General features: G+C 37.3%; 1 protein-coding gene and 1 pseudogene across 4 annotated transcripts in view; one reads left to right on the top strand and one right to left on the bottom strand.

Moving 5' to 3' along the window:
- Window positions 1-26,157, top strand: part of USP46 (ubiquitin specific peptidase 46) — a 95,658-nt gene that overhangs the window by 63,806 nt on the left and 5,695 nt on the right. For all 4 annotated transcript variants that reach the window (XM_077136856.1, XM_077136858.1, XM_077136854.1 and 1 more), the window contains exons 5-6: window positions 14,897-14,973; window positions 20,634-20,717. In XM_077136856.1, the coding sequence (XP_076992971.1) occupies window positions 14,897-14,973; window positions 20,634-20,717 (161 nt within the window). The remainder of the gene's footprint in view (window positions 1-14,896; window positions 14,974-20,633; window positions 20,718-26,157) is intronic.
- On the bottom strand, window positions 24,339-24,722 carry LOC143663238 (small integral membrane protein 15-like; annotated as a pseudogene).

Here is a 26,157-nt window from a genome sequence, read left to right as displayed (position 1 = left end):
TCATGCTGTAGCTACCTCAGCCATGAGTTCCTCCCATTGTGGGAAACCCTTTGTGCAGGTCTTCATGTTTTTAGAAAACAATAATTTGATTTTTTGTGGGTCTCCCCCTTTGCAAATATTGCTTGTGATTACAGTGCAAATGTCAACTGAGAGATTTATGGAGACAAACAGTTTCATTCTGCAGTAGACTTAGAGAGACTGTTAAAGAATAATTCAGTGCTGACTTTTCCAGATAACCTTGATAAAGGCACTTCAATATTGGGTCCCGGGATTTTACATTCTACCCCAATCTCTCCCTTGGTTATTCCTTGGCTTGGTTCATAACATTTGCTGGGCTAGTGTAGCGTAATTTTGTTGTTTGCAATTTCCCCCTTTCCAGTTACTCTAAGTTCTTCCTCTGAAAGTCTGTGATTTTAAGTTCTTCTCAGTGACTTTAAGACACATTTATATGTTCTTACAGCCAAAAAGTTGTCTGAAGAATTGCATCATAAGTACCAATTTTACAACTCCTTATTGCTTTGTTTGCAGAGGTTAGGATGGATCCATTGAGCTTCCAAGACCTTCACAAAAAGGAAGGAGGTGATGGATGGTGTGGAAAGTGTGATTCCTTCCTCAATTACTGCAGAGATTCTGAGTTCTAGGGATTCAAATTGACTGATGTTGTGCTTTCCCCCAAGCGTACCATTTAGCACCGTTTCCAGCCAGCACAGTGTCAGTTCATGGCTGAGCAGCATAGAACTGCTGCCTAGTCTCCTTTTTTGTAAAGCCCAGGAAAAGAATCTGGGCATTTAGAAGCACATGTGAATATGAGTTTAAATAATTATTCAAGAACTTAGCCAAGCTAATGATTATGTGCATGTCCTTTACATTTATTTGTTCTATTAATTAATTAATTTATAAAAAGAGCAAGTAGAGCCTCTTTTCCCCTTTCTAAACTAGAGTTTTAGTGGAACGCCACACCCAGAATGTGAAGAAGAAAGGAGAATGAAATATAGCCTGTACTTGGAGCGTATTGGAGTATCTTACTGATATATGTGTTTCCTTGGAGACAAGCTGTATTTTCACTTAGACCAGAATGAGATCCCTAGGTGTGGGAAGAAAAAGGTTTTATTTTCTGGCAGCATTCTTGGAAGAGATAGAGGGGGGAAAATTTGCTTGATAGTTCATTGCATTTAAAAAATCTTAATAGGGAAGTTGTAGGTTTACAAAAAACTTATACCAAAAAAAATACAGGGTTTCCATATACTCCGCACACAAGCAGTTTTCCAGTCATGACTACTTTGCATTAGTATGGTCTTTTGTTCCAGTTGATGAAACAATATTATTATAATAGTGTTGTTAACTATAGTCCATAGTTTATATTAGGGTTCAAATGTTGAATAGTCCTGTGGCATTTAAAAATTTAATTCTAGTTAAGTATTGCAATCTACAATTTCCCCCTTTAACTGCATTCATATATATAGTTCAGTGGTATTAATTACATTCACAGTGCTGTGCTACCATCACTACCACCCATTACCCATTACAAATTTTTTTTCCATTACCCCGAACAATCTCTGTACTTATTAAGTATTAACTCCCCATTCTCTGCCCCAACCCCAGCTCCTGGAAACCTGTATTCTAGTTTCTGACTCTGTGAATTTGCTTCTTCTAATTAGTTTTTGTCTTTGAGATCATACAGTATTAGTCCTTTTGAGTTACTCAACCTGTCTTTAAGGTTCACCCATGTTGTCAAATGTATCAGAACTTCATTCCTTTTTACAGCTGAATAATACTCCATTGTATGTATATACCACATTTTGTTTAATTATTCATCTTTTGATAGACACTTGGGATGCTTTTATCTTTTGGCAAATGTGGATAATGCTGAGTTGAACATTGTTGTGTTCTGAGGCCCTGTTTTCAGTTCCTTTGGGGATATACCTAGAAGTGGGATTGCTGGGTCGTATGATACTTCTACACGTAACTTTCTAAGGAACTGCCAGACTGTTTTCCACAGGGCTGAACCATTTTACATTCCTACCTACAATGGATGAATGTTTCTATTTCTCCTTATCCTCTCCAATACTCTTTATTTTTCATTTTTTTAAATAGTAACAATTTTAATGGGTGTGAAATAGTATCTCATTGTGGTTTTGATTTGTGTTTCCCTAATGGCTCATGTTATTTAGCATCTTCTCATGTGCTTGATGGCCGTTTGTGTATCTTCTTTGGAGAAATGTGAGAGTATCCTGCCCAGTTTTTAAATGAGTTGTTTGCCTTTTTGTTACTGACTTGTAGGATTTCTTTTTATATTCTGAGAATTAAATCCTCATTGATATGTAGGGTTTCCAAATATTTTCTCCTATTCTGAAAGTTGTCTTTTTTTAATGCAATTTTATTGAGATATAGTTACATACCATATAATCATCTACAGTATACAATCAGTGGTTCACAGTATCATCCTATAGTTGTGCATTTATCATCATAATCAATTTTTGAACATTTTCATTACACCAGAAACAATAAAAATAAAAGTAAATAAAGAACACTGAAAACATCCAATATACCCATTCACCCTTATTGTTTATTTTTTTGTCTTTTTTGTCTTTCTCATCCATACACTGGATAAAGGGAGTGTCAGGCACAAGGTTTTCATAATCACATGGTCACACTGTAAAAGCTATTTAATTATACAGTGATCTTCAAAAATTAAGCCTATGGGATTACAATTCAATGTTTTAGGCATTTCCCTCTACCTACTCCAATACATCAAAAACTGAAAAGGGATATAATGTATAAGAATAACCTCAGAATGACCTTTTGACTCTATTTGAAATCTGTCAGCCACTGACACTTTATTTTGTTTCGTTTCTCTTCCCCCTTTGGTCAAGAAAGCTTTCTTATTACCAAGATGCCAGGGCCACGCTCATTTCCTGGAGTCCTGGCCCATGTTGCCAGGGAGATTTATACCCCTGGGAGTCATGTCCCATGTAAGGGCAGGGAATTTACCTGTGGAATTGGCTTTGAGAGAAATGCCACTCCTGAGCAACAAAAGAGGTTTTCTGGGGGTCACTCTTAAGCATAAGGATAAGTAGACTTAGCTTATCCTTTGCAGGTATAAGTTTCCTAAGGGCAACCCCTAAGATTGAGAATTTGGCCTATTAAATTGGGAGTCCCCAATGCTTGTGGGACTATCAAGTCTTCCTCAGGTGGGAAAGTTTAATATTTCCACCTTTTTCCGCAGTCCCGCAAGGGGACTTTGCAAATACTTTTTTACTTTCTGCCCATATTACTCTGGGATGTTTTGGGGCATCACACCAACCTGTACAACCAACCAGATTTTGCTCCCTGTCAAGATTCCATGCAATTAAGGTATTGAACAAACTGAGCATACAATGTGCTAACAAAAATATAAATTTTACACCAAATAAACATCTCTTCCTTTGGTCTCACCAAAAGTTGAAGTTTTAAAATAAAGTCAATATCATCCTTTACCCTTTAGTCTGATTTACTTTAGTCCTAACCAGATCAGCTTCATTCATATCTCTAATGAAGTCTTCTTTCTTTTTCAGCTTTTTTAGACAATTGCTGTATGAGGTAATGCTAACCTTCATAGCTGCAGAACTTTAGCTCTGAGTGGCAAGTGTCACACAGATATCTGAAGTTCCAGGGAATGACCAGGTTCTGCACAAAGAACTCAGTAGCTTAAAATTTAGAAATAATCATTAGAACTCCGGAATAGATGTCACTGCTGTAAGAGCTTACAATCTCGCTTTACAATAAGCCTTCCCCTGATAACCTGTGTTCTCAAATTCAATTCTCAGAGTTTACACATTGTAGTTAATGCATATTAGTGAGGTGTTATAATATCTGTCCTTTCATTTCTGGCTTATTTTACTTAACATACTGTCCTTAAGGTTCATTCACCTAGTTGCATGGTTCACAACTTCATTCTTTCTGCTGTATGTATACACTGTAGTTCTCCCTTGTATTGTTCATCAGTTGATGCACTCCTAAGCCACCTCCTTTCATTGCAAATCATGAAGACTGCTAATGATAAATGTGCAAATGTCAATTCATGTTCCTGCTTTCAGTTCTTCCAAGTCTGTACCTAATATCAGGGTTGCAGGATCATATGGCACCCTATACTTAGCCTCCTGTGAAACCACCCCATGGCCCTCTACTTTTCCTACCAACGCTGAATAGGTACATCTCTTTTCACATCTTCTCCAGCACTTGTGTCTTTCTGTTAATTTTTAAACAGTTTTATTTCACATACCATACAACCAGTGGTTCCCAGTATAATCACATAATTATGCATTCACCACAAAATCTATGAAGACGTTCCCATTTCTTCCGCAAAGAAAGAAGAGGAAAAAAAATATATATATATATAAAATAATAATAAAAAAAAAAGGTAGAAACCATACCACCACCAAGAATCTCACACCCTTTCCTTATATCCCCCTCTTTTTGAAATTTAGCTTTGGTATATTGCCTTTGTTACACTTAATGGAAGCATTTTACAATGCTACTGTTAACTATAGACCCCAGTTTGCATTGATTATATTTTTTCCTGAATGCCATCCTACTTAAACACCTGGTGCTGTTGACGCTCATTCCTTCTCTTGCATGTAAAAACATTCTTGTATTTGTTCATTTAATCACCATCATTGTCCACTCTGGGTTTTGCTGAGTTACACAATCCCAGTCTTTGTCTTCTGTCTTTCCTTCTGGTGTCATACAAGCCCCTAGCCTTCCTCTTTCAACCTTATACTCAGCTTTGTTCAGTGTACTGAAAATATTTGCTACCATCAGATAGTATTGTGATATCCATTTCTGGATCTTTACAATCAGTCCTGTTGAACATTTTGTACATCAGATGCCCAACCTCTAACTTCTGTCTCCTGATAACCTGCTCTCTCAACTTTAACTCTCAAAGTTCACTCATTAATGTTAGTTCATATAGTGAGACCATACAGTATTTGTCCTTTTGTTTCTGGCTAATTTCACTCAACATAGTGTCTTCAAGTTTTATCTATGTTGTTGTATGTGTCATGACTTTATTCTGATATATCTTATTATTTTTTCTCTTTTTATCCTTCAAAGAAGGACACTATATGTCAATAAAAGGAACACTTCAACAAGAAGACATAACAATCATAAATATTTATGCACTGAGCCAGAGTGCTCCAAAATACCTGAGGCAAACACTGAGAACACTGTAGAGAAGTAGACACATCTACCATAAAAGTTCTTTATGGTCGCCCAAAGTCATCTTTATATCCTTCCTCTCTTTTACCATATCTCCCCTCAATTCATTGATTTGATTTTTGAATTGATTCAGCATGCTTGTTTGAACATCTTTAATTAGTTGTTTCAATTCCTGTATCTCATTTAAAGTATTAGTTTGTTTCTTTGACTGGGGCCATGTCTTCATTTTTGTCTAGTATGACTCATAATTTTTTGCTGGTGTCAGTCATCAGATTTAGTTTTTTAATACTTTTTTTTTTTTTTTTTTTACATGGGCAGACACTGGGAATCAAACCTGAGTCTCTGGCATGGCAGGCAAGAACTCTGCCTGCTGAGCTACCATGGCCCACCCTGTCATCTGATTTTGATTAATTTATTCTGAAGGTCATTGTCACTATTTTGCTTAGAGTTTTCTTGTTGGTTGGCTTTGTTCTTTATCTGTTCTTTGGTGCTCATTTCAACTTATTCTAGACTTCTAGCATAACTTCTGTTTAACTGATAAGAATTTTTCAGCTCTTGTTTTTCTGGTTCTTGTCCTGCCTATATAGTACCTTTTTTTGAGGAAGGTCTCAACAGATGTGTTTGACCCCAGTCAGATTTTCCCAGATGAGGTAGACCCAGGTCTCAGGAGGAGGAGGGTGTAATCAGCATCAAGTTTCCCTGATGATGAGACTCAGCAGGTTGCATGTGGAACCTGTAGACTCTGCTTTTCCTATCCTACGCAACAGGTGGTATTTGTCTTCTAGATTCAGCCAAACTCAGACCATAGCTTCCCATCAGTGTAATGTGTGTGGAGCTTTTAATTTGCAGCCTGCCAGGGACATGGTTGAGACAGGCTGAGGTGGAGGCAAGCTTAAGCTGTTTCTGATTCCCAGCCCCTGGGGTATGAATTCACTGAAGGAGGGTGGCCACTTGAGCTGGGCCTGCCGCCCTTTTCAGGGGAAGATATGCCCTTTAGGCTTGTTACTTTGTCTACCAGACTTTTCTTAACTCTGCCCTTGCCTGGGTCTGCACTGACAATTGAGAATGCCTGAAGTTTTCTGTAATGAGCTACTTGGAATATTCTATAAAAAAGAAAAAAAGAGAGAAAAATAGTAAAATCCCTTTTCAGAGCCAGTCTCCTCAGCCCCCAAGGTTCCCCAGCCAAGAGCCAGAGTTGGTACCCGCCTCTATGTGCCCCTTTTCTTGGGCTCAGCCCTTTTCCAGTATTCTGAGTTTCACTGACTCCAGAAGCCTCTGTTTTTTGTGGGGTTTTTTTCTTTCCTTTCTTCAGTCCTGTCTCCTCTCTGCCAGGAGTGACCTCAGTGTTACTTTCTTGCTTTCTCAGGTTTATCTGTTCTTGGAGCTTGTATTCAGCATTTTAAATTTGTTAATTAAAACTGCAGTTGGAGCTTGTTCAAGCTACTTTCCCTTCCTCCTAGAAGAGGGCTTCTGTTTCCCACTGGGGAGATACTCCAAATCAGCCTGCCATGCCAGTAGGGGAGGGACACCAGCCTCCACAGTTTGGAAGCTTTACTTACAGTTATGTGCAATGATCTCAGTCCTTCCACCCGTTCCAGACTGGTGTACAATGTGTGTCTTGTTGCGGATATCCCCCAAACAGTTGTTCCAGACAGTTCCTCGCTATTTACTAGCTTCTTTAGAGGACTAAAAAATTCCTCATCTACCTACACCACCCTTTTGCCCTGCCTTTGAAAGTTCTTTTTACTTTGAGGGTGAAATTCTTTCATGCACAAAAGTTTTTAATTTTGGTAAAGTCCTAATTATCTGTTTTCTTTTGTTACTCTTGCTTTTGCTGTATGGTCTAAGAAACCATTGTCTAACAAAGTGTCTAACAAATTTTCTTCTAGGAGTTTCATAGTTTGGGTTCTTATATTTCAGTCTTTGATCAATTTTGAGTTATTTTTTTATATGCCATAAAGTGTAGGAGTCCACCTTCATTCTTTCGCATATGGATATGTTTTCCTAGCCCCACTTGTCAAAGAGACTGTATTTCCTTATTTTGTGGATTTGGCACCTTTGTGAAACATCAGTTGTCCATACACATGAAGGTGAATTTCTGAACTCTTAGTTTGGTTCCAGAGAGATCTATTCATCTCACGTCTGTCTTTGTTCCTGTGCCATGCAGTTTTGATTAGTGTAACTTTGGAATAAGTTTTAAAATGGGAGAAGTGTGAGTTCTCCAACTTTATTCTTTTTTTTTTTTTTTAAGACAACGTTGGCTATTTAGGGCTTCCTAGCCTTCCATATACATTTGATAATTGGCTTTTCCATTTCTGCAAAGAAAGTTCTCAAAATTTTAATTGAGATTGTATTGAATCTATAAATCACTTTGCATAGAATTGACATCTTAGCAATATCCGTGTTGTAATCCATGAACATGGACAGTTCTTCCATTTACTTCGGCAATATTTAGTAGTTTTCTTTATACAAGTTCTTTGTATAAGCCTTGGTTTAATTTATTCCTAGATATCTGTTTTAGTTGCTATTAGAAATGGAATTTTTTTCCTTGATTTCCTCTTCAGATTGTTTATTACCAATGTATAGAAACACTACTGATTTTTGTGTGTTGATCTTGTACCCCCCCCCTTTACTGAATTTGTTTATTCTAGTATCTTTGTTGTGGATTTTCAGGATTTTCTCTATATAGGTCATGTCATCTACAAATAGGAAACTTTTTGGATACCTTTTATTTCTTTTCTTGCCTAATTGCTCTAGTAAAAACTTCCAGTGCAATGTACAATAAGTGGAATAACTGTGGTAACAGTGAGCTTCCTTGTCTTATTTCTGATCTTAGAGGGAAAGCTTTCAGTTTTTGCATCAACTGACATGATCATGTGGTATTTCTCTTTGTTTCTATCAATGTGATGTTTTATATTAGTAGTTTCTTATGTAGAATCACCCTTACATACCTGGGATAAATCCCTTTGATCATGGTGTATAATTATTTTAATGTACCATTGGATTCAGTTTGTTAATATTTTGTTGAGGATTTTTGCATCTAGAATCATTTTCTTGTGGTATCTGTATGCAGATTCTGTGTTACGGTGATGTTGGCCTCATAGAATGAGTAAGGAAGTCTTCCTTCTTTTTCAATTTTTGGAAGCATTTGAGCATGATTGGTTTTATTCTTCTTGGAATATTCATTCACATTTACCAGAAGCCGTCTGGTTCTGGGCTTTTCTTTGTTGGGAGGTTTTAGATGAGTCTCTTTACTTATCACTGTTCTGTTGAGATCTTCTTTTTCTTCTTGAGTCATTGTAGGTATTTTGTGTATTTTTAGGAAGGTGCCCATTTCATCTAGGTTATCCAATTTGTTGATGTGTGATTGTTCATATATCCTCTTATTATCCTTTTTATTTCTGTGGGGTCAATAGAAATGCCCTTCCCTTTCATTTATGATTTTAGGTTTTTGTATCCTGTTCCATTTAATTTTTTTTATCAGTTTAGTTAAAATGATGTCAGTTGATCTTTTCAAGGGATCAACTTTTTGTTCTGTTGATTCTGTTTTCTATTTCTCTATTTCATTTGTCTCTAATATTTGTTATTTCCTTTCTTCTGCTTGCTTTGGGTTTAGTTTGCTCTATTTCTAGTTCCTCCAGTTGTGAGTCTAGGTGTCTGATTTGAGATTGTTCTTCGTTGCTGTTAAGGTCTAAGAAACCTTGCCTAGCAAAATGTTCCCTATTTTGTTTGTGTACAGCTATAAAGTTCCTTCAGACCTTTGCTGAGTCCCATAAATTTGGGTATGTTGTATTTTCATTTTCGTCCACCTCAATTTCTTCCCAAATTTCCCTTGTGGTTTTTTATTTGACCCATTGGTTTTTAAGTATCTGTTATTTAATTTCTACTGAATTTTCCAGTTCTTCCTCTGTTATGATTTCTAGCTTCATTCCATTGTGGTCGGAGAAGATATACTTTATCATCGTCTTTTTAAATGTATTGAGATTTTTGTGACCTAACGTGGCTTTTCCTGAAAAATGACTCGTATTAGGTCTCATTGGTTTCTAGTGTTCTTCAAGTCTTTTTTTTTCCATGTTGATATTTTGTCTAGATGGTCTGTCCATTATTGAAAGTGTTATATTGAGGTCTCCTACTATTAATGTAGAACTGTGTATTTTTTTTTATTGAGAAATCTTCCCATACATGCATTCTATATCTTTACACACATACATTCTATAGTGGTACACAATCAGTTGCTCACAATATCATCACATAGTTGTGTATTCATAACCATGATCATTTTTTAGAATATTTGCATCACTCCAGAAAAAGAAATAAAAAGAAAAAACTCATATGTACCATACACCTTACCCCTCCATCTCATTGACCACTAATGTTTCCATCTATCCAACTTATTTTGTCCTTTTTATTTATTTACATTTTTAGCCATAGTTTTTACTCATCTGTCTATACTCTGGATATAAGGAGCATCAGACAAAAGGTTTTCACAATCACACAGTTACGTTGTAAATGTTATATCTTTATACAGTTGTCTTCAAGAATCTATACTACTGTAACACAGCTCAACAGTTTGAGGTACTTCACTTTAGCCACTCCAAAACACCATAAACTAAAAATGGATATCTATATAAGGTATAAGAATAACCTCAAGGATAACCTCTAGACTCTGTTTGAAATCTCTCAGCCACTGAAACATTACTTTGTCTCATTTCTGTCTTCCCCTTTTTGGTCAAAAAGCTTTCTCTGTCTCTTGCTGCCACGTCCTGCCTTATCCCAGGCTTTCTGTCCCACGTTGCCAGGAAGATTAACAACCCTGGGAGTCATGTTCCACGTAGAGGGGAGGGCAGTGAGTTCACCTGCTAAGTAGGCTTAGAGAGAGAGGCCACATCTGAGCAACAGAAGAGATTCTCTGGGGGTGTCCCTTAGGCCTAATTTTAAGTATACTTAACCTATCTCTTGCAGGAATAAAAGTTTCATAGAGGTGAACTTCAAGATCGAGGGCTCAGCCGATTGATTTGGTTGTCCCCATTGCTTGCGAGAGTATCAGAAATTCTCCAAGTGGGGAAGTTGAATATTTCTTCCTTTCTCCCCATTCCCCCAAGGGGACTTTGCAAATACTTCTTTATTCACTGCCCAAATCACTCTGAGATTTATTGGCGCATCACTTACCTGGACAACCAACAAAATCTCACACCCTATTCAAGATTCCATGTACTTATGGTGTTCAACTAACCTGACCATACAAAGAATTGCTTATTTTTCCTTTCAAATTGTCAATGTTTGCTTTTTGACTATGCTATTCTGGAGCAGGGAGCAAGCAGAAAGGATAAATAGAACTTTTTTTTTTTTCACATGGGCAGGCTCTAGGAATTGAACCCAGGTCTCTGGTATGGCAGGTGAGAATTCTGCCACTGAGAATTGCCCAGTCCAAGTAGAACATTTTAGTGCCATATTTTGATTACCCCAGCAGGATTGATTTACCTGAGCAAGCTTTCTCACACTCTAATTCTGGGATTAATTTCCATTTGCAATTGAGAAAGTTTCCGTAACTTTCTTCAGTTAGATAATTAGATTTGTGTCTTTTCTCCCTGTCTCCCTGAAGCCATTAAGTAGTGAAAGAGATTTGCATACAACAGAAGAAATTTTCTCCTTCCTCTACCCTCAAATTCAAGAGTTTAGTAGAAGGGGGTCCTAGCTATCTTAAATTATGTATCATTCAGTTGCTTATCTTTTTATTTTCTCCAAGATAAGGACAATTTAGACTAAAATACCTTTTCCTAATTAAAAAATCTAATGCAAATATATAAATAGGAATGTATAAAAAAGAAAGTAAATCATTCATAATTCTGCCATTGAGATGCCCCTGTTGGCATTTAGACATCTTTCTGGTTGTTCAGACTTTTGTTCAGAATTAGTTTAGGTACTAGGGATTTAGTAGTGAAAAAAAAGAAGACAACCTTCTTTCTTTTAGTTATTAATACACATTTAAAACTATAAATTTCCCTCTAAGTGCTGCTTTAGCTGAATCCCGCAAACTTTGATATGTTTTCTTTGTCAGTAGTTCAAAATATTTTCTAATTTCTCAGGTGATTTATATGCTCTTCATTTTCTAAATATTGGGAGTTTTCCTAGATAACTTAATGTTGGTTTCTAATTCAATTGCTTTGTGGTTAGAGACTATATCTGTATAATTTCAAACTTTTTATCTTTATTGAGTTTTTTTTTTATGTCTTAACGCATGATCTATCCTGGTAATGTACCGTGTGTACTTGAAAACAAGATGTCAATCTTGGAACTTTTGACCTTTTAGATTAGATAATTCTTTGTTGTCGAGGGATATCTATGCATTGTTGAATGCTGAGCAGCATCCTTGGCTTCTGCCTGCTATATACCTGTAGCATGCACCCTGGTTGTGACAGTCAAAATATGTCCACACATTGCCAGATGTCCACTGGAAGGCAAAATTTCCCCTTGTTAAGAATCACTGACTTGAAAAAAAAAATGTATATTTTGCAGTTTTTAGTTATAGTAATTTTAGTTCTGTAATTGCTAGTTACACCAATGTGGTTGATAGTATTAGTCAGATCTATGCTTTTGTTGATTTTTAAAATTAACTTTTTCTATCAGTTGTTGAGAGTGGGGGTGTTAAAATCTCTGTGCTTGTGGAATTGTCTTTTTTTCTCTATTTCTGATATTTGCCTTATGAGATTCTTTTTAACTTTTAAAAATAACTTTGTTGAGATATAATTTACACACCATAAAATTCATCCATTCAGTGATTTTTAAAAATAATTTACTGAGTTGTACAACCATCACTATAATTTAGTTTTTGATATTTCTTTCACATCAATAGAATCCTTTGTATCTGGCAGTTAATTCCTGTTCCCAGCCCCAGGAAATTACTAATTTACTTTCTGTCTATAGATTTGTCTTTTTATGCCATTTTATATAATCTAACTATACAGCATATATAGTTTTTTGTGCCTAACTTATTTCATTTACATGGTGTTTTTCAGGTTCATTCATGGTGTAGTATGTATCAGTAGTTAATTCCTTTTTTATTGGTGTGTAATGTTCCAGTGTAATGTATTCTTGAGGCCATGTTATGAGAAGACTGCATATTTATGATTATTATGTTTTCCTAATAAATTGACGTTAGTATTAGGAAGTGTCCTCTTTTACTTCTTTTAATAATTATTTTTTGCCTTAAAATCTATTTTATCTGATAATAATATAGCCCTCTACATTCTTAGGTATATCCCCTTGCACAGTATATCTTTTTCTATATTTTCAGCCTATCTCTGTCTTTATATTTAAAGTGTAGCTTTGTGGATAGCATATAGGTGATCTTGTTTTTTCTATCCATTCTGCAATTTTACCTTCTTCTTGGAATGTTTAGTACATTAACATTTAATTTTATTATTGATATGGTTGAATTTGGGTTACCATTTTATTTTTTGTTTTCTGTTTATTCTCTCATGTTTTTTTCATTCTTGTGTTCCTCCTTTTCTGCCTCCTCTCCCCTATTATTTGGATTATTTGGATGTATAAATTCTTAGAATTTTATTTTAATTTTGTTTTGTCACAAACTATTCCAAAACTCTGTGGCTTAAATCACCTATCATTTATTATTTTAACTCATACAACTGTAAGTTGGCTGAGGGTCACTGATCTAAGCTAGACTTGACTGAACTGGGCTGGATTTAGCTGACCTTATGTGTCTGTCATTTAGCTGGTTCACTCATGTGTCTGCAGGTCAGCTATGGGTTATGCTTTAGACTGGGCTCAGGTGGGACCCTTTAATTGGGGCAGCTCTCCATGTGTCTGTCTTCCACCTGGCAACGGTAGGCTGGGCTTGTCCTTGTCCTGGTGATGACAGAAGAGCAAGAAAGCAAGTGCACAAGTGCTTTTTCAAGCCTCTGTTTTTGATAGGTCTTCTACATTCCCACTTGTCAAACAAGTCATATGGGCTGAACTCATAATCAGAGGTAGGAAATATACTTGCCTCCTGATGAGAAGATCTGTAAAGTCATATGGAAAAGAAGTAATAAAGGGAATGGTGAGGAATTTGGGCCATTAGTGCATTCTGCTGCAGCAGAAATTAGTTCCATAAAAAATTAAAGCAGATGGTAGAGAGTGATAAGCATGTGTGTGTAAATATATGCATACTTTTAAACACAAAATTAGAATTAGCCTGTTTTTTTGTTTTATAGCCTACTTTTTCATTTAATATGTTAACCGCAATGTAGTAAACCATTCCCAACTCTTTGAATGTTTTAGGCCATATTCTCTTTTTCCCCTCCCTAATTTATTGAGTGCTTACTACGTATTATGTACTTTTTTTTTAGCTTTTAAAAAGGGAATTAATAAGTTGCTAGTTTATAGTTCCAAGGCTGAGATAATGTCCCAATTAAAACAAGTCTATAGAAATGTCCCATCTAAGGCATCCAGGGAAAGATATCTTGATTCAAGAGGGCCGATGAAGTTCAGGGTTTCTTTCTCAAGTGGAAAGGCACATGGCAAACATGGTCGGGGTTTCTGTCTCATCTGGAAAGGCACGTGGTACTTTTAAAGCACTTTACATGTATTATCTTATTCAATCCTCACACAGCCTTAAGAAATAAAAACTCTTACTGGCCCCACTTTAACATGAGGAAACTGGGGCAGAGAGGCCAAGTGACTGGCCCCAAATCACCCACTTTATAAGTGGCAGAGATGGGACATCTCCCTGGACAATCTGCCTCAGTATACATCCTTAGGTATAAATCTGTGTCACATCTCTGAGTATTTCTTTAGATAATTTTCTTAGCAGTGGAATATTGGGTCAAAGACAGTTGTCAGACTGTTAAAGGAGAGTGGTATTTTCCTTGTTCTGCCACTGGTTGAGCAGTTCGAGATTGCTGCTGGCCCAGTTTGTCCTCCTTACTCCAAGAGCAAGGCAGTAAAATGCCAGGCTTGCCAGTGCATGGTGGAGTGTAAGCACTTCTCCGTGAGCTTCCATAAGTAGGAGACCCTGAATTGGTGTGCTGTGAACTGCACAGTGCTGAGACTGCTATCCAGAGTGTGGCGGCCTGTATGAGCCCAAGCCGCAGGCCAACTCCAGCTCCAACTGTTATCACTAACAGTGCAGAGTTCCACAAACGATGCCCACTTCCTGGGCCAAAGGACAGCAATATGGGTGGTAATTGTGATTTTCCAGCCCATTGCACCTGGGGCTTCCTGTCCTCCCTGCACCCACAACGTGAATGACAAGCCACAGAATGAAGAAAGTGATTTCATGGGACTTGTAGAAAGTGAAAACAAATTAATGAAGGGTGATCATCTGGCTAGTCAGATTTTTACATCTCTTGTCTTTTTTCCATTTCCATTTTTATCATTCTGTCAGTTGGGCTATGTGGATATTAATCTGATACCTCCTACTTTGAAGCAGTGAGGAAAATGAATGGAAAGGCAGAGAAATCTGTTTGAGTTTTAGTTATTAAAAGTTGTGAATGGGAATTTGGGTAAGGATGAGGTTTAAATTGAGCATTTGGGATTTTGTCTAGATTTGGTTATTTTTGAGATAATTCTGTGGTTGTCATTGAGCATGTATAAGCCACACATAACTTTTCCTTCAGTTACAGTTTTTGATTACCTATAAATATGTTTGCTCCAAGTTTTATTCACTATGTATTTTCTGCCTAACTTTTTATTGCTTCAGGTTAGTAGCAAAGATGAAGATTTTCTTGACCTTTCTGTTGATGTGGAACAGAATACATCTATTACCCACTGCCTAAGGTAATGACATGAATTCTGACTGTAGTTCTAGCTTTTGACCAGGCTAATAAATAATGGGGGTGGGGGTGGAAATCCTGTACTTCTTTAGGAGATAACTTCCTTTCTCTTAAACCAATATAATCCTATTATTTTATATTTTTTCTTAATTGAGATAAAAATAAGTACGATCTGGAGAAGAATCCTGCTCAGAGAGAGAGAGAGAGGATTGCTTTTTGGAGCTCATTAGTCTTTATGCTTAAAAATAAGTGTTTAATCTTGAATACAAGGTATATACTTTTGGCTTTCGTTAGTCTCACACACTGTATTCAATTCTTAGGAAAGTTCTTAGGATTGCTGTAACAAAGTATGACAAACTGGGTGACCTAAAACAACAGGAATTTATTCTCTCACAGTTGCTGAAGGCCAGAGGTCCTAAATCAAGATGTCAGCAGGGCCAGTCTCCCTCCTGTAAGCTCTAGGGGAGGATCCTTTCTTCCCTCTTCCAGCTTCTGGTGGCCCCAGGGTTTCCTTGATTTTTGGCAGCACAACTCCAATCTCTGCCTCCAACTTCACCTGGTTGTCTTCCCTCTGTGTCCACTTTTTCCTCTCTTTATTAGGACACCAGGCATCTTGGATTTAGGGCCCACCCTCATCCACTATAACCTCAACTTAACTAATTACATCTGCACAGAGGTGTTTCCAATTAGGTCACATTCTGAGGTTCCAGGTAGATTTGAACTGGGGCTGGGGAGTGGAAGCACTATTCAACCCAGTACACACGCAGTCACATAATTAAGTTATTCCGTGCTATGGATGCCTACCCTTACTCTTTCTAAACCAAACTCTCTTATTTTAAAAATTGTGTACTTTGAGCTGAGACTCAATCAGAGAATTGCCTTTTAGGATTCTGTGGGAAAGAAATTCCTCTTTATTAGGGTATAGAGAAGATAGGAGCCAAGAGTGATTGGATGAGATTTTCTCACTGCTGAAGGCAATCTCCTTTGTTGATTGTAGATGTAATCAGCCATGGATGCAATCAGCTGATTAATGATTTAAATCCACAAAACACCTTCCCTGGGAAGCTTGCCTTTCTCCTCAAAGTTCTCTGAATTCTAAAGCCGTCTTCCCCTTCTTCTGTCCCAACTCTCATTTAAAATTCGCATTCTCCCAGTGCTGAAGACATCAGTAGGGTGTGAGGAGAAAAGCAGTCTTTTAATTCTCAAGAGCTCCTTTATCTTAAAAGTTAACCTTCTTTAAAAAAAAAATTCTTCTTTTGCTACGTATTTTGAAAAACTTCTTTTATGTACTCAGACATGTACATCCCTACCATATACCCATTGCCTTGTGCTTATCTATTACACATACATAGGCTTGTGCTCGTCTGTTACCCATACATAGGCTGGTTTCTCTATGTTCTTTCCTTGACCTGCATTTCTGTTTGGGTTATTAATGATATATGGTGTTTTCTAACATCTAACATGTAAGCCTTTCTCGGATTTAAAAAAAAATCTTCTGTAATACTTCGAGCCAGTGATTCTCAAACTTTGATGTGTTATCAAAATCCCCTGGGTTGCATGCCTGTGCAAAAACAAACAAACAAAAAACCCCTGGGGAAGCTGGTTAAAAACTAGAGGCCCAGGCCAGATTAAATTCTAGATGTTTGTAACTCAGGATTGGCCCATGTGAGTGCCAAGGGTCTCGCCTGGAATCTTACTAGAAACACAGCATCTCGGGTCTCACCCGAGAGTGAATCGATCTGTATTTTGACAAAATTCTCAGGAGATTCTGGTGCCACATCAATGTTCTGGAAGCATTGAAACAGTGGCTCTCTATCCTGGCAGCACAGTGGAACCATCTGGGAAGGAAGCTTTACAAATGTGAATGCATGGGGGATCCTCTGGAGGGATTCTGATGTAATTAATGTAGGGTGGGTCTTGGGCATTGGGATTTTTTTAAAAACTCTCCAGGGAATTCTAATGAACAGCCTAGAAGGGAAACTCTGCTCTAGATTCTGGAACTTGGCTTCCCAACTGGGTGCCAGAGAAAACGGGTCATAGGTATCAACTGATCCCCTCAGCTCCTTGGGGGCTGGGCAGAGCCTAGAACCACCAGAGCCTTCCTACAGCAGCAGCTGTGTCAGTTTACCCCAGCATGCTGCTCAAAGCGTATCATTTTCTGTGTGGGTCAGGAGGGGAAAATTATTGGGAAGCATTGCTTGAGATTTTTTTTTTTTTTCAAATAAAATTTTAAACTATTGTGTTGGATGAAAATTTAATTTTAATTGAAAATGTGTTAAGTATAGAAATTAACTCAAATATGATAACCACCTTTATAATGAATGTCCTTCCCTTCCAGGAACATAATAGTTCTCCATGTTTTCACATTGTTTTGTATGCATTTCTGTAAGGTTTTATAGTTTCTTTATAAATGTGTTTCTTACTAGATTTGTTCCTGAGGTATATTTTAAATGTTTTGTTGCTATTATGATGCTTTTAAAGAAATGCAAAGAGTTTTGTGCTTTCCCCCCCAACCCTCTTCTGTGTGCTTTCATAATATATCTCAAGTGTGGGAAAACCTCACTTCTCTCACCCTCCTCTTTGACCTTTCCATTGAAAAGCTTCCTCGACTTTTGTTGCCTACTTTTGTTTCAATAACTGAACATATAACTTAATTTGTCAGTATTATCAATTGAAATATTCTTGATTTGTGCCATCTTGTGGGAGTAATGTAGAGTTTTTACCTACTCAGATAGTTTTAAGAGCTTTCATCCATTGGTTTTGCTGTCTTTGCATGAGTTGTTCTTTATTTCCCACCCCTTGCCCTTGGAAAAAAAAAAAAAAAGAATGTTCAAAAACCTAAATGAATCTCCATTTGGTAGGACTTTAAGCACTATAGCAATTGAAATTTAAGCCAGACAGTCTTGAGGTAGAAATTTGGGGCAGTTCTACCTCAGCATTTACCATGTGGGTCAGCATCTTCGTTTCCTAACTTGCCCTCATTTTCCAATTTTCAACCCATAAGATGCTTCCAGAGTATTTACTGTTGCTCATGGCAAAAGGTTTCCAACAGGCTGGTACTAGGCAGAATGGTGGCTGTTTGTAAATTGGGTCTTTAAATTAGGAACTAATTATTTCTATATTTCTACTTATCTCTATCCACAAATACTTCAAAAAAAATTTTTTTTGATAAATCAGAGTAACTACAAAATACTTAATTCCTTACCTCATTGCCATATTTTCCTTGGTTAATTCTGATTGTTTAGCTGGACAAAGAAATTTGCCTGTGGTAGCCCTTCAAAAAAGTCACCCATTCTTACTATGCCCCCCTACTGCTGGTGCACCCCCTTTTGCCCCAGTAAATCCTGTGCAGAGAGAAAACATTTCATCTCAGCTACTCAACTAAAGAGTCGACTAGTTCATTCAGCTAGTCCATTCAGCTAACATTGAGTCTGTATCATGCATTAACCCTGGAAATCTGAAAATTGAATATATTTGCTTTTGAAGTTGGATTTGCCTTTCAACCCCCTCTAATCTTTCCTCTACAGTGATGCCAAAATTTCTAAAAAGTTCTGTCTAATTAAGTCTTTTCCTTATTCTAATTCTTTCATTGGACTCTCAAACCATAGGGTCCATGCTTGCTTCTAAGCATAGTACAGGAGGTTGCATGACATAGCCAGCTGCGGTCCCTACTCTGGGCCCAGACCTCACTTCCATGCCTCTGTACTGCAGCATTCCCTCTACCTGGAATTCTTTACTCTTGTCCACCCACTCGGACATCACTCTTTGGAGAAATGTCCTGAATTATCCCAGTTCAAGCTCACTTCTCCTTCCTCTGATTCCCTCGACTTTATACATGCTTCTGTCTGTATTTGTTTATTCATTGAGCCAATAAATGTTGTTGTGAACACCATTTTGTCTCAGACTTGATCACAGTGCTGGAGATAAACAGCAGTGAGTAAGACAAACAGGAGCTGCCCACATCGAGGGGAAGCAAGTAGTCAAATGAATAGAAGGGTAGTTCAGATAGCAGTATGTGCTCAGAAGAAAAGAAAATAGCAGTGTGATAGGATGGGTGGGATAGTAAGGGAGACAGCTTTGGATAGGGTAACCAGGGAAGTCCTCTCCAAAGAAGTAGCATTTAAGTTGATCTCTGGGCAATAAGCAGAGCCAGCCATGAAAGCACCTGGAATAGAGCTGTTAGTGCAGTGAAAACAGCACCTACAAATGCCCCAGCACTTCAGAGGGACAGAAGCAGCCAGTGTGACTGGAGCAGAGTGAAGGAGGTGGGGAGGGGTAGGAAGAGGTCAGAAGAGTAGGCTGGGGTCTGATAACAGAAGGCCTTACAAGCCATGGCAGGGGTTTGGATTTTATTTCTAAGTCCAGTTAAGAAACTTTTGGAGGGTTTTTTAGGCAGGGGAATCCTGTGAAATGCCTTACATTTCAGCTGCATGGAATGCTTCCTGTAATAAGTGGTTCATTTGTGTATATCTCCTGGGCTGTGAGCACCCCTGGGGCTGTTAATTAATTTGCATCCCTAGCACCTATCCTGGGGCACTGCCAGCAAGCATTGGGGATCTAATCAATGAACAGTTGATACGTTTTGCTTTGTTTTTGTTTTTACCATTTAAGTAGTTAAATCATTCACACGGCTTAAATAACATTTTCTGTTGAATATAATCTAATCATTTTGGTGCTAGGACACTTCCCTGTGAATAAAGAAATGCCATGGCCTTATTCAAGACTCCAGGGTGTTGACAGTCTTCTGGATGTTCTTTTCAGCCTTTGAAATAACACCACAAGAATGTTAAGTAGACTCTCAGTGACCAGAAATGAATGAAAGGCATGGCATTTAAAAAATGAAAATTATTTAGTACAGTAAGATGTCATGATAAAGCAAATTCAGATATAACAAATACATTGGCATTTGTTCTTAAAAGGAGGTGGGCTTAAGCTCTTGCCTTCTGAGGAAGGCAAGCAGGGAGCTAGCTGGTGGGGGGCAGTCATCTCCTGATACTTTGGGATTGTATTAGTTCAGTATTAGGTCAGTTGTGTCTCATTTGAATTTCACTGTCTTTACTTTTTTGGGGGGTGGGGGGTGGGGGCCGAGGTGCATGGTCCGGGAATTGAACCCAGGTCTTCTCATGTAAGGCAAGCATTCTACCACTGAACTACCGTGTACCCTCACTGTCTTTACTTTGTGCTCTTTGACAGTATGGACCACCAGAAAAATACTGTTTTTCATTAACTCTACAAGACAGTATTCCTTTATATTTTATGTGATTGAATTTTTTGGACCCAACTTACAGTATGATGATGAACTTGATAGGGTTTTACTGTAGGTATACTTCTCTATTGTAATTATTTAATTTTAATACAAAGGTATTCGAAATCCTGAGTTTTTTTCCCTTAAACCAATTGAAAACCCTTTCTATCTGTGTCCCACTAACTAAAACTTGGTTTGAAAATCTCTCACAGTGAAATTGAAACCCCGCATTGTAGCACCCCGTTGGTGAGCTCTCATGGCATAACAGCACCTAGTCTTTGGAAGGAAAGATCTTTTCTGATGACTTCTTTCTCCAAAGTCACTTAAAAATTATCCTGTAAGTGGCAGAGAGGTTTAAAACATGGTATACAAAGTAAATTTTAGACTTTTTTTGAAGATGAAAATTTTTTTCTCTGCAGAGACTTCAGCAACACAGAAACACTATGTAGTGAACAGAAATATTATTGCGAAACATGCTGCAGCAAACAGGAGGCTCAGAAAAGGTACGTAAAGGGTTTAACTCAGGATGTGGCTTTGTCCTGAGTTAAAGTAGTGTAAAGGAACCAGACCATGGAGCCCAGTAAGTCAGGTTTTGGAATCCCAGCTCCATGAACTCAGAACCATGGAGCTCTGGCAAATTCACTTACCTTCCTGGCCCCTCACTGGTAAACATAAGAATGCCTAACTTAGGGAGATATCCATACATCCACTGCTCGTTCATTCATTTATCTGTTTATTCGACAAATATGTATTGAGGGGTCCTATGTACCAGAAATGGTGCCGGGGAAACAAACAATCAAACATTATCCTTTTCCTCTGGGGATTAGAGATAAATTATATAACGACTTAGCATAGCATATAACAAAAGTAGATACCCAATATTATTGTTGTTAGTATAACCTTTAACATTGACACTTCCTATTTAGAGACTTAAGAGATTTTTCTTTTTTTTTTTACAAAAAGGCCATGTTTAGTAGTAAAGATTCCAGTTATACTACGTACTGAAAAATTTTCTTTAGCTCTTTACTTCTAAATGTAACATTCTCATTTTGACATAATTTATCTATTTTCATTCTAATTACTACTGTGCCCAACAAAATTTTTCCAAGCTTTCCTTATCACTTAACTGTTTGTCTTAAGAGTTCCTTAAAAGCAACTTGAAATTTAAACTTTCACCTTAAAATTGTTAGATCAGGGCGGGCCATGGTGGCTCAGCAGCAGTGTTCTTGTCTGCCATGATGGAGACCTGGGTTCGTTTCCCTGTACCTGCCCATGCAAAAAAATTATTGTTAAATCAAAAAATATAGGCTGTCACTACCACTTGAGTTAAACAAAAAATGGAGTAAAAAGCAGCGGTGGAATATATATAATAAACAAATTACCTGATAAGAATTTTAATTATTTCACATTTCTATTGGTATAAGCAAAAATAAATAGTTCTAAGGTACTAAAATTTGTACTGCAAGCTTTACATTATAATTTTATTCTGTTTGATAAGTCATCTCTAAGAAAATAGCCGTTCTTATAAATAAAAAAATTGTTATATCCAGCAAGCGGTGTTCTACTAGTCAGGAGACAAGTGAACTCTTTAAAAAATTAAGGTAACAAAATACAGAATGTCTGATAATTATATTACCTGTATAAAGGTTAAAAATCAGAAAAACTATACAGGAGATGAAGTATTGAATGATTAATATTATTTTGCTTTGATAAAGCCAGAAATGATTATATTCCAAGAAATAAGCAATAATGACAAAAAATGTGATAAATGTACTGTATTTTTTTTAAGCCCAAACACACTTTTCATCTCAGAGAACACAATTCTGACTTTTACATTCTTTGGCCAGAATAGGACCCCAATTTTTTGTTAATATTTTTATTGATAGAACAACATACAAACACAAATATTCTTGACATATGGAAATTCCACACATGGTATACAGTGGCTCACAATATCATCACATAAGTTGTATATTCTTCACCATGATCATTTTTTAAAATATTTGCATCACTCCAGAAAAAGTAAAAAGAAAAAACTAATACATACCATACCCCTTATCCCTCCCTCTCATTGATCACTGGTATTTCCGTCTACCCAATACATTTTAACCTTTGTTCCCCCTGTTATTTGTTTATTTTTTTATCCATATTTTTTACTCACCTGTCCATAGCCTAGATAAAAATCACACAGTCACATTGTAAACGTTATATCTTTATACAGTTGTCTTCAATAATCAAAGCTACTGGAACACGACTCAACAGTTTTAGGTACTTCACTTTAGCCACTCAAATACACCATAAACTGAAAAGGGTTATCTATGTAATGCATAAGAATAATCTCCAGGATAACCAGTCAACTCTGTTTGAAATCTCTCAGTCACTGACACTTTTTTTTTTTTTTTTCCATTTCTCTCTTCTCCCTTCTCCCGTTTGGTCAAGAAGGTTTTCTCAGTCCCTTTAGGCCAGGTCCCGGCTTATCCCGGGATTTCTGTCCCATGTTGCCAGCAAGATTTACATCCCTGGGAGTCATGTCCCATGTAGAGGGAGAGGGCAGTGAGTTCACTTGCCATGTTAGCTTAGAGAGAGAGGCCACATCTGAGCAACCAAAGAGGTTCTCTGGGGGTGGCTCTCAGGTGTAATTTTAAGTAGGCTTAGCCTATCTTTAGCAGGAATAAGTTTCATAGGGGCAAATCCCAAGATCGGGGACTTGGTTTATTGACTTGGTTGTCCCAACTGCTTGTGAGAGTATCAGGAATTCTCCATATGGGGAAGTTAAATCTTTCCCCCTTCCTCCCCATCCATCTAAGGGTACCTGCAAATACTTCTTTATTCACCGTCCAGATCACTCTGGGATTCATCGGGGCATCATAATAACCTGGACAAATCAACAAAATTTCATGCCCTATTCAAGATTCCCTGTACTTATAGTGTTCAACTAAACTGACCATACAAGTTAAATTAGGAGATGCACTACCCAAAATATAAATTTTGCACCAAATAAACATCTCTCCCTTTAGTCTCACATAGAAATTGAAGTTTTAAGATATGGATGATATCATCCTTTACCAAGTCTTCTGATTTACTTTAATCCTGTCCAGATCAACTTCAAGCATATCTATACTTGATGTCTGATCACTTTTTCAACTTTTTAAACGGTTCTATATGGGGTACTGTGACTTTCATAGTTTCAGAGCTCGGACTCTAAGCCTCAGATGTCACATAAATACCTGAAGTTTCTGGGAAAGACAAGATTACATACAAACAACTCAGTATCTCAGAATTTAGAATTAACTATCACACTTCCTGAGTATATGTGACTGCTGTAAGAGCTTACAATCTAGGACTCTTTACAGTAAGCTCCAACCTGATAACCCATGCTCTCGACTTTATTTTACCAAATCTTTATATTATAGTTAGTCCATATAATTGAGGCATGATAATATTTGTCTTTTTTGTTTCTGATGTTTCATTCAACATACAGCTTTTCAGGTTCATTCATCTAGTTGGATGCTTTACACCTTCATTCCTTCTCTCTGCGGCTCAGTAGCCCATTGTGTGTATACACCACAGTTCCCCCTTCCATTCCTCAGTCGTTGTACCCTTAGGCCACCTCCATTCATTGTGGATTATGATCACTGCCACCAGAAACACCAGTGTGCAAACAGAACCCCAATTTAAGCTATTATTTGAATGAAGTTTATAATATAGTCATTTTTTCTCCATAGAATATTTTAATTTCAGTTGATAGTCTATAAAATGGCATATGACTATGTCAGTTATAAAAATTTTGCAGCATAATAAATGCTAATTTACCTAAAACTGTTACAGATACCAGCAAATTTCTATTGCCAAGCCTGAAAGTTACTACAGTACTGAGTTTGTAGACATGATTCTTCCATATGGTCGCTTCGTTTACTGTATAATACTGTATAATACTGTATAATACTGTATAATACTGTATAATACTGTATAATACTGTATAATACTGTATAATACTGTATAATACTGTATAATACTGTATAATACTGTATAATACTAAAACCTAAAGAAACCTCAATGAGTCTTTCCAAAGGTGTGCACTTTTCCAAGTGATTTTCCTTCGATTTCAGAGCCTTTTATTTTCTTCAGTCCTTTTTTAATCATTTGGCTTTTGCACTGTTTTCTTGACATTTTTGTTTCTTCTCCTCCTCTTTTTCCCTGGCCTCAGTTATCTTGGCCAGTCTCCAGGACAGTACAGCACTTGCTAGGATCAGTGGAGTAAGAGCCAAAAGTCGCTGTTGTAAGGAAGCCATGTAGGTCCTTTGCAGCCCATTCCACAGCATACTCAGGGCCCGCCTTTGTATCAAACATCTTTGTCTTAGGAAAACTAACATTTGTGTTGATTTATAACTTTGTTTTGGGTTTGTTAGAGAGCCAATCACAATTTCAAATGACCCAAAGTTGTCATCTTCTTTAGTTCTCCCATCTACTTTAGAGAGAAGGTGTAAATTTGTCAGACTGGAAGTCCGTAAGAGAAGAGATTTTTTAAAAAATAATCATTTAATAAAGAATTATGAAGAAATCAGTGACACATTAGTTTTATTAGGTGGATTTGTGAGAAAGTTGTTGCATTCTGAATTGATATGGGACCTAAGGTTCCCCATCTTTTTATCGACATTGACCAGTTACAGATCTTGGACAATCGAAATAACTAGTGGGGTTCCCCATTGTCTGCACACAGAAGCCAAGAAAGCTGACATTTTAATTAGTGTAAAGCTGTACTGTGAGATAAATTTGCCCTGCCAATGGCTCTGCAATATTCACAGGAACTCACAGATGCTCATTACTGCCTTAAAAACTGTCAAGGGTCTTAGAGAGCTGAGGTCGAAATCATTTCTGTGCCCAGCCTCCCCACTCTCCTCCCCCATATATGCACACTTTTTACTGCATCACAACTTACAAAGGGATAGTCATTGTGACAGGCAGGAGGTGGGGGAAGTGGACAGGTGAGCTCATCTCTGCTCTCTGTCCTTACGATCTCAGTCTGCCCACGGCCAGCCCCAGGTCTTCCTATGTGTCATTAAGGCATTTTTTGTTCAGCCCTGGAAGTTTTATCCATGAAAATATCAGGTGTTCCTATAAAAATGGGCTTTCCTATAATTCTTATTTTTCCATTGCTATTTTTAATGCAATTTTATCGATATATTCACACAACATACTGTTCTTTTAAATTTGTTAATTTTTATGGACAGAGTTTCACACTAATAAGTATTGATAATAATCAGTATTCTTTTAAAATGTTATCCTTTCAAAGAGTATGAATTGAAAATGTAGATAAGCTGAACAGCATTTAAACCAAGTCACTAAATTCATACATCAGTGGAACTGGAAGGTAATAGGAAAACCCTCTATTCTAGGAAACAGTCATCTGTGTAGACTGTTATCTGTGTGGCTCTTTAACAAGGAATATTAATGGTCATCTAGTGAAAAAAAACTTTTTTTGCTTATCTAAGTTTGGGAAATGTATTGAAAAAACTGAAACAGTTCCTTTACTGTGGGAATTCTCAAAATCTCCAGTATGCAAATGTGCGTGGAAGATCTTCAAGATGGAAAACAGCATTGTCCAAATGTACTTGGCCACAGAAAACCACCTCTATTAACATCAGTGGACAGTGCTCTGATGAGTCGGGTTTGGGGAATGTTACCCTAGCCGACTCCTGCATTTTATAATGAGGAAACTGGGAGCCAGAGAAGGGAAATGACTTACCCAAGCTCAAATGAATCAAGACTGAGTGAGCCTAGTACTTTGGGCTTCCTGATATCTAGGAGGGTGTAGTTTCTGAAACATCCTTCTGCTGATCCTCAGAACCTGTGAGTTCAGTGAGCCTCCTTCTACCTGTGCTCTGCCTAACTTCTTTTCTCAATAGCTGCGATCCTTCCTCTCCATTATGTTGGGGTGTATTA

This window comes from Tamandua tetradactyla, chromosome 19 (genome assembly GCF_023851605.1).
Source record: "Tamandua tetradactyla isolate mTamTet1 chromosome 19, mTamTet1.pri, whole genome shotgun sequence".
Lineage (NCBI taxonomy): Eukaryota > Metazoa > Chordata > Mammalia > Pilosa > Myrmecophagidae > Tamandua > Tamandua tetradactyla.
The sequence above is the reverse complement of the archived record's forward strand: the minus strand, read 5'-3'. Positions and strand labels throughout refer to the sequence as shown.